The sequence below is a fragment of the Gracilinanus agilis genome, chromosome 5 (genome assembly GCF_016433145.1).
Source record: "Gracilinanus agilis isolate LMUSP501 chromosome 5, AgileGrace, whole genome shotgun sequence".
NCBI classification, from domain to species: Eukaryota; Metazoa; Chordata; class Mammalia; order Didelphimorphia; family Didelphidae; genus Gracilinanus; species Gracilinanus agilis.
In genome coordinates this window covers 289,000,886-289,010,286 of record NC_058134.1, presented here as the reverse complement: position 1 = coordinate 289,010,286, position 9,401 = coordinate 289,000,886, and the positions used below count along the sequence as shown (strand labels likewise).

At 43.8% G+C, this 9,401-nt stretch overlaps 1 protein-coding gene across 2 annotated transcripts; it reads right to left on the bottom strand.

The window, feature by feature from the left end:
* Positions 1–1,870: 1,870 nt before the first annotated feature.
* LOC123249614 (keratin, type II cytoskeletal 6A-like) lies at positions 1,871–6,559 on the bottom strand. 2 transcript variants are annotated; one of them, XM_044678720.1, is made up of 10 exons: positions 6,274–6,559; positions 6,032–6,243; positions 4,744–4,958; positions 4,283–4,343; positions 4,061–4,156; positions 3,669–3,833; positions 3,309–3,434; positions 2,468–2,688; positions 2,220–2,254; positions 1,871–2,118 (listed from the first exon to the last, which is right to left on the bottom strand). In XM_044678720.1, exons 1-10 carry the CDS (start codon positions 6,557–6,559, stop codon positions 1,871–1,873), a joined length of 1,665 nt encoding a protein of 554 aa, XP_044534655.1. The 2 variants fall into 2 exon arrangements, with proteins under 2 accessions (XP_044534655.1, XP_044534654.1); XM_044678719.1 differs by having other exon boundaries at positions 6,032–6,559.
* Positions 6,560–9,401: the final 2,842 nt, after the last annotated feature.

Sequence of the window (9,401 nt, the reverse complement as noted above, 5' to 3'; positions counted from 1 at the left end):
GGCTCTACTCTATGATGAAGAGGTCGTAAGCGGAGAAAGAAGGTGGAGAATTGCAAAGGGTGATAAGAGATTTCGCATAACTCCTCAGTGCTCTCATGCAAATCTCAATTTTTAATTTTAAATGTTTTTGTTTATTAATGTTATATTTTTACCACTTCCATGTAACCAATTGTTGGCACTCATTTTCTAACACTTTTAGTTTCACATTCTCTCCCTTCTCTCTGAAATAGTAAGCAATTTGTTACTGATTATCCATGGCCTTGCAAATCCCTAGGACTTGAAGAGCAAATGTCTGTCAACACTGGTAGAGAAGGTTCTTTTTTTTATATATATATTTTTAAACTCTTACCTTCCATCTTGGAGTCAATATTAGCTCCAAGGCAGAAGAGTGGTAAGGGTAGGCAATGGGAGTCAAGTGACTTGCCTAGGGTCACACAGCTGGGAAGTGTCAGAGGTCAGATTTGAACCCAGGACCTCCTGTCTCTAGGCCTGGCTCTCAATCCACTGAGCTACCCAGCTGCCCCCTTAGAGAAGGTTCTTTTACTGGGAGTTCTCTACTCCAGCGAAATCACAGCCCTGGCAAAAATCAAGAGAATGAAGCCTGGCTGCAAGAAGCCCAAGTATTGGGGGAGATAAGGTTGAAGTAATGTCTCCTTGTAGAGGATTCAGTGGAACCATCACCCTCTTCGGGTTTGATGAAGGTGACTCACAACCCGGTGCCATAGTCACAGAAATCTGAAAAGGGACAGCTAAAGGCAGCAATTGCTCTACATGGTGGCACATGCTCAATAGGTGAGGCAAACCACAAGGGAGGGCGATCATTCCCTTGATGTCTTCTCTTAGGAAGGAAGCCCACTCCCCAAATGTGGAAGAAGTCTGTCCCCTACATATGTCAGCCCTCTGTGTCAAAGTCCCACTAACCCTATGCTAATAATAATTCTGACAGCAAGTTAGATTAAAGCCAGGATTCATAACCTTTTTGGTCTGGAAATCTGGTAAATCCTCAGAATATTATTTTTAATTAACAACTATTAAATATGGAGGATTGCAAAGGAAATCAATTATGTCAAAACACAGATATGAAAATATTTTAATAAAACAAATTCATGGATCCCTTGAAATCTATCCATGGACCCTTGAGGACTAGAGTTCCTGATCTAGAATCTTCTCTGAGTGAGAGAAGGATGAGAGAATTTTTTTTTAATTGACAAACACCAATCCAGCATAAAGGAAACTTCAGACAATATCAGTATATATTATGAATCTGCTTTATTAGACAAGTAGAAGAGATGGAAGGGACCAAAGGAACATGCCACAGGGATATAGTTTCCATATGTTGTCTGCTTACAGCACCTCTGCTTTCAAGGACACTACAAGAAAGCACCAGCACCTCTTCTTTTCGAGCACATAGAGTTTTAATAGATGCACAACTCCAGACGGCCAGCTGAAGGTGGCCAAGTACATGCTGCCTGTTTCAGAGCTGAAGCAAGTGTCCGTTTTTAAAAGGGATGCTTGGGTGATTTTCCATGGCCTTGGGCTAATGAACTCAGAGACAGTAGGTGGGTGCTCTGATCACTGGAGAGGGTCGGATAAAGCTTGTGTGACCTCACTCACTGATATGTATTCTTGACAATTTGGGGATTGGAAGTTTCAAACTCAGTGAATCTAATCCAGTGAGTAAGTATGTGGCATTAAAAATTTTAGCCCCAAGCCTGGGTGCGAGAGAAGATCAAAGGTTAGGGCGGGGAGGTCTAGAAATCATCCCCCAACATCTGAAGTGGCCAAAAGGAGAGCAGCCTTGATGCTGGGGACTAGGAGCAGGAAGCAAAGGCTTGAGGTATTCCAGAGCCAAGGATCTGGTAGGCACCTGTTAATGCTTGTAGCTCTTCCTACTGGAAGATGAGGTTGTGGTGTACTTTATACTGCTGCTGCTGCCGCCCATGGAGCCTCTGCCACTGCCAGCAGTGAAGCCTCCTCCAACGCTGAGTCCTCCTCCCAGACTGTGACTGCTGCTGCTCCCATAGGAATAGCCACTTCCTCCACCCATGCCAAAACCACCGCCAATGCCACTACTACTGCTGCCGCCATAACCACTGGAGACGGTGGAGCTCACAACAGCTGTGGGAGGAATGGGGGGAAAAACACAAGATGCATTGAAACCCCACTAAGCTAGGGAGAAGTTGAAGAGAAAGTGAGGGAAAAAAATCAAAGATGCTTACAGATATTGACTGGTCCAACACCCTCTCCACTCATTCTATATGGGGAAGAAACAAAAGATTATATTTCAGAAGACAGAATTTGCAACGAGGTGGGATAATCCTCCAAGCTTTTCCATTGTCCCAAAGGGTTACCAGTTCACTCTGCATTTTTTCAAAAAGGACTCAATGATCCTGAGGTTCTGCTCAGTGACCAGAGGCCTGAGGGGACCCCCCCTTCCCCATGCAAACCACAGAGAACAAGTATCCACCTGCACTCTTCTCCCTCCAGCAGCTTCCTGTAGGTTGCAATCTCTACATCCAAGGCCAGCTTGACGTTCATCAGCTCCTGGTATTCACGAAGTTGGCGGGCCATATCCTGCTTGGCCTTCTGAAGAGCATTTTCCAACTCATCTAGTTTGATTCGGGCATCCTTGAGAGCCATCTCACCCTTCTGTTCAGCTTCAGCGATAGCATTCTGCAGGTTAGCACACTGCAAGGAAAAGGAAAGAAATCTTTTCCTTTCTGAAATTCTCTTTCCCTTCTACTGGTATGGAGTCTTAAGACACAACACAATTAAGGAAGCAGCTGAAACTCCCCAACTGCAGCCCTTTTATCCATTGCCAGTCCTGTCCTTCTAAAATCAGGAAGCAAATTTAAACTGTTCTGTGTTGGGCATGCCAAATGTAGAAATGGATGGCAACTTGTGAGAGATGGGCCAGTCATAGTAGTTTAGAATAAAAAAGTGGGGTAACTAGGTGGCTCAGTGGATAGAGAACTTGGCCTGGAGATGGAAGGTCTTGGGTTCAAATTTGGCCTCAGACACCTCCTAGCTTTGTGATTTGCCCAGGCAAGTCATTTTACCTGCCTAGCCCTTACTGCCCTTCAACCTTGGAACCAATACTTGGTATTGATTCTAAGACATAAGGTAAGGGGTTAAAATGAAAGAATAAAGAAATTAATCAATTCATGGAGTCATATGGGTAGATAAGTTGTGAGGAAAGAACTTAGTAGTTCTTTCCACTCTATATGGACTGAGTTGTCATGGTAACAGTGATAAAGATGTCCAGAAAAGAAGTGCAACCTTGACCTAGAAAAGTGACTCTAGTATACCTGCTTCTTGACGTTGTCAATCTCAGCTCTCAGCCTCTGGATCATTCGGTTCATTTCAGAGATCTCATGCTTGGTATTGCGGAGGTCATCCCCATGACGGCCAGCTGTGATCTGCAGTTCCTCATACTTTTGGGAAAGAAAAAAGAAAGGAGAGAGACAGCATCAGCATCACATTGAAACAGTCCCCAAATTGTCTCATGAGATTCTCTTATGACTTATCCTTCATAAGACCGCTAGTAGGGGGTAGGGGGTTGGTTTTTCATATCACAGTGTTCTATTTCCCAAATGAAGAAGTGCTCAGCTTTCTGAAAGGTTAGGATGGGGATTACAAACAGTCTCAATACTGCCCCTTTATCTCACCTTGGTCTGGTACCAGGACTCGGCTTCAGTTCTGCTCTTCTGAGCAATATCTTCATACTGAGCCTTGACTTCAGCAATAATGCCATTCAGATCCAGAGAGCGGTTGTTGTCCATGGACAGAACCACAGAGGTGTCAGAGATGTGGGTCTGCATCTGGGCCAGTTCCTGGAAGACAGAAACAATCAGTTGTGCCATCTCTCGTCAATAGGAAACATTCCCAGGGGCTCTGGAAATTCCCCAAAAGGTCCCTTAGTCTAAGCCTTCATTAGATATTTTGGAACCTGATGGATATGATCAGCCAGGCTTCATTCATATTGAATTCAATATGCTTCCTTTGGCACCCCCTACTTCCAAACATAACCTTTTTTGGAGAATAAAGATAGAATCCTTACTGCCTCAAAGAGGGCTCTCAAGAAGTTGATTTCATCCATGAGAGAATCCGTCCTGGATTGCAACTCAACCTTATTCATGTAGGCAGCATCGACATCCTGGATGGGAAAAACACACAAGAAATCAGCTAATGGGAGCTCCTTCCTCCTTCAGTGAAATCCAGAATGTTTGCCTGGGCACAGACTTACTCTTCTGCAGCCTGTTCCCGAGATCAATCAACTCACCTTCTTTAGTGTCACAAATTCATTCTCTGCTGCTGTGCGTTTGTTGATTTCATCTTCATACCTACAGAGAAGCAGAAAAGAAAGATGTTTGAGTCAATGGCTCCTAGGGCAGAAGGAAATCAGCCTGAAATCCAAGGTTTCCTATGAAATGGGTTATTCTTAAATGGATCAGGAATCTCCTTTTACTGATATAAGGAGGTAGACTAATGCAGGGCCCATTAGGAGATTTAGGAGATACAGTTGTGATCTCTGAATCTTTTTTCTATTTCTCCACCCTCATTTTGTCCTCTCAGAGATGCTATGGAACAGTGTAAAGTATTTCTTTCTTCTGTGATCCTTTTGTAGTTTGAACCCCAGGTGTTTCCCCCTTTCTTCTGATCTTCATCCTTCAATGAACTGAGTTCCACATTTTTTCTTTTGGCTAATCTAGCCCATGTCTTTTCCAACCTCCTCTCACTTACTTGTTTTTGAAGTCCTCCACTTGATCTTGCATATTTCTCAGCTCAGAATCAAGATAACCCTTCTCATTTGTGGTTTTGTCCAGTTGAGCCCTGAGTTGGCTAATGTAGGCCTCAAACATTGGCTCCAAATTCTGCCTCACAGTCTTGGTGCCCTGCTCCTGGAGCAGTGTCCATTTGGTTTCCAAAACCTTATTTTGTTGTTCAAGAAATCGCACCTGGAGGACAGAAGAGAGAGTCAGTCTCATATATCAGTCCCTATACTGGTGGAGGTCAGTGGAAGAAGGCAATAATGTCGTCAATAGTTGGATGATCTTCCCCAAATTCCAACATGGCAACAACTCCTTGTGATGTCAATTCTCTACTCAAGCACTTAATGGCAACCCCTAGTCTTCTTTGTGGAGGTGGCCCAATCGCCATCCCTATCAACAGATTTAAATAAAACTATCCTCTTCTGCCTCTCCAAACCTTTCATTTTCTATCTGCAAATGAATTTAAGAAGGCAATTCATCCACTCTAGTTTACAAAGTATGTCCTATAAACTTGGAGTTGGAAGTGGCTTTAGAGGACATCTAGTGGCACCTTCCTTTCACTCAAAGCACTCAAAGCAAAAAAACCTTTTGAGCTTCATTTCTAGGATTTTAAAGTGTCCAAGAATCTGTTGCCTTTTTTGTAATGATGATTGTTGAGCGAAGTAAATACATCTTTTGTCTTATTTGTGTCTACCCCTTTCAGGATCAGGGAATCATAGTCTTAGAGATGAAAGGGCTCTTAGAGGGCCACCCAGTGCCATCTCTTCCTTTTATAGCTGAGACTCTAAGAGGACTACTTGCCTAGGATCATACAGGTTGTAAATAGCAGAACTGGGATTCAAATGCTGATCCTCTGACTCCCAATGGGGGAGGATTTTTTTCTGTACCATGCTGCCTTACTATGCAATGGGAACCCAGTTAAAACTGGCTGATAATAAAAATTTCTCATCACTCCCTTGCATATTCCAAAATGAAAGAACAATCTATATTTTAACTTGTTCTTCCCACATGCCACAGGGTTATTGGCAACTAAGAATTCAAGAAGAAAAAAATTTCTAAGAAATTAAACAACATAGGCATGCTGTTGTCTTTTTTCAGTCATCATCAGGCAAGTCATCAGTTGGGCAAGCTACCTAATGCAGAGAGAATTTGTCTCTTCTCTCTCATTCCTGAGTTCCTTCTTGGTAGCAAGTTAAGTACAAAGAGATATACACTGATTTTTCAGGGGATTCTTAAATATTTGATGGTCAGTATCTTACCTTGTCAATAAAGGAAGCAAATTTGTTGTTGAGGGTCTTGATCTGCTCCCGTTCCTCTGTCCTCACCCTCTGGATGGTGGGGTCAATTTGCAGGTTGAGGGGTGTCAGAAGACTCTGGTTGATAGTGACTTCTTGGATGCCACCAGGGGGACAGACGGGAAACCCAGCTCCCCCATAGCCACCACCAAAGCCAGCTCCACCACCAAAGCCAGCTCCACCACCAAAGCCACCACCGACTCCACTGACGAAACCATATCCACCGCCTACTCTTCCTCCATATCCAGTCTGGAAGCCACAGCTGCTCCCTGCCATGGAGATCCTCTTTGACCTCCCTAAACTGTAAAGGCTTCGGCTGCCAAAACCAGCTCCTCCAGAGACTCCACAAGCCCTTCCAAAGCCACCACTGCCTCCAGTGCGGCACACAGACACAGAGCTGAAACCTGACCGGACTCCAGGGGCTATGGCCGAGGAGGCACTGAAGCCACTCCGGCCACTTCTTTGCACTCTAACTGTAGACTGAGAAGACATGATAGCTTGCTTTTGCTCAAAAATGAGGAGACTGAAGAGAAGAAGTGAAGCTAAAGAGGATCCAGAGAGGAGAAAAAGAACGGTGAGGCTGAGATCCCAGCAATGTCTTTATATATGAAGAAAAATAGGGTTGGGTCCAGTGTATGAAGATGAGCTTGCAGGTTGGGAAGGGCTGGGCTTTACAAATAGTGAGATCACTCCCACCTTGCTGGAAAAGGTATGAAAGACCAAGATTGCTTTCTTGGCTTCCGTTAGTCATAGATAAATTCTCTAGCCTTCCAGCCTTAACTTGATCCCCAGACAATAAAGGCAGTATGCAAATTCACTGAAGTCATCCACTAGTCATGTTTCCAAACAAAGGAGACAAGGAGCTGACCTGTGATAATTGTGCCCTCCTCTGCTTACTCAGATGTGTCCCCCCAAGTCTCTCCCTCTTCTAGCACCACTCTCCACCCAGGTAGGGTGGGACGTTGCCATAGGGCGCTTAGGTATTTACTCAATATTTGTGTGTGTGTGTGTGTGTGTGTTTCTGGAGAGGTAAAGAAAGCCACAGTCTCATCTGCTCATATAACTTCTTCCTAGAAGCTTGGCATTCTGGAGATTTTACTTTGGGAGAGAGAGAGGCAATACACCTTGATCAGCGGAGAGGAAGAGGGCACAGTTTGATGATTCCTGACAGCAGTGGAGCCTGGTGATGCCCTCCACCTACTGTCAGCAAATCTTTTAGGAACTTTCCTGAGGGAAAAGGCAGGCATAACCTGAACTGGAACTCTGACTACTGATTTTCATTTGAAGAACAGGGACAATTCGATTCCATGATTCTTTATTAAGCACTGTTTTGTGCAATGCATTCTGCCTTTACATTTTTCTGGAATGATACACTGTGTACACTTCTAGGCAAATACAAGGTAATTTAAACAGGGAAAGATCATCAATTCAAAGGTGCAATTTTCTCCAGTAGTTTAAGGGAAAGGGTTAGGATTTCTTTGTTTGTTTGTTTGTTGTCATTTTTCAGTTTGGTCCAATACTTCCAGTGCCTACCACAGTTCCTGGCTTGTTAGATGAGTCGGAGTGGACGTTATTGTTCTTCCCACCTAACCCCTACCGAATACATGTTCTGTTCTGTTTTCTGCTTCCTTGGCTTATCCACATGCAGTGAGCATGATGAGAGGAACACAAATATGAATGGGAGCAGCATGTCATTAAGAGAAACCATTAGCAGACTGGATTTCCTGGGACATATCTTCAGAATAGTCTCAAGGCCTCTAGAGAAGAGAATATGGAGGAGCAATGGGGTATTCAATCATGAGTCATAGGTATTTGTCCTTACAAGTGGAGTGATTTGTACAGGCACATACCAACTGTATATCTCTGATCTTCTTGATTATAAGATCAAATCCCAGCATTGTTGCTCTGAGGAGCTCAGTGGGTAGGTGGGGGCAGCAGGGAGGTGGATTACTGTAATTTGAGACTGACAAGGCATTTACTGAGCAAAAGAATTACATTTCTTTTTCTTTTTTTAAACCTTACCTTCTGTCTTAGAACTGATACCAATGACTAGGCAATTGGAGTTGTGACTCGCCCAGGGCCACACAGCTAGGAAGTGTCTGAGGCCAGATTTGAAACCAGGACTTTCCATCTCAAGGCCCTCTTCTCTATTCACTGAGGCACCTAGATGCCCAGAGGAGTTACATTTCATTATTGCTTTTTCTGATAGAGTTAGCCTTTGGTGCCTTGTAGCAAGGTTTTGGGAACAGTTCTGGAAGTATCCATATGATAGAATCAAGTGGGCAATAAGGCAAGTTGAGTGATCTTGAAGTTCTCAGAAGAGTGAATTTTTCTGTTGCCTTCATCACCTTTTGACTAAGTAATTGGTTCTTCCCAGCTCTTTTGGGTGGTCGCCATATACCTTCCCCCCTCATTGGGTGGAATTTTCTCTGCCACCAAAGAAGATGCCAAGTCAGCGTCTGGCTTGGCAGATGGCACCTGAGGATGTCGGAAGCAGCATTCCTCCCCCGCCCTAGTTGCACAACGGGATTCAAAGAATGCGCTTCCACCCAGTTGTGGGAAAGAAATGTTCCTTCTCCGGGCAGGGTGTCCCTGCCTAGGATCAGCGGGAAAGAACTTTGGAGACAACCTAGTCCAACACCTTCATTTTACAAGTGAGGAAACAAAAAGCACAAAGAAGTTCAATGACCTGTCCAAGGTCACAGAAGTAGTAAGTGGCAGAGATAGAATTCAAATTCAGATCCCTGACCCAAAGTCCTTTCCCTGTGTGAATCTAGCACTCTTTCCACTCTACCACTTATGCTCTACCCTAATTGTTTTGGGATCAATGCCTTAGACTTGTCTTCAGCATCAGAAAGAAAATAGAAAGACCTGGTAAGAAGGATATCACAATAGCAGATGGCTATGAGAGAGTTGGTCTGCAATGTGGAATAGATTTTAGGTACTTTCTCTGGGAAGGAGAGGAAACAGTTTTTATCCACAAACTTCTTTCTAGGAGACTGGCATCTGAATGGGCTTAACCCATATCCCTGCCGATTGCACTCTCATATCATTACCTTGCTTCACCTTTTCTTTCTTTTAAAAAATACTACATTGAGAAAATACGCATTTTTATACTTATTTTCTTTAAAAAAAACATAATTGTCACTTCCCACAGACTGCTATTTCCTCTCTAAAATATATACAAATAAGTATGGTCTGGAGACAGCTAGGTGGCTCAGTGGATTGAGAGTCATGTCTACAGGGAGGTCCTGGGTCCAAAACCAATCTCAGATACTTCCTAGCTGTGTGACCCTGGGCAAGTCACTTAACCCTAATTGCCTAGCAGTTACCA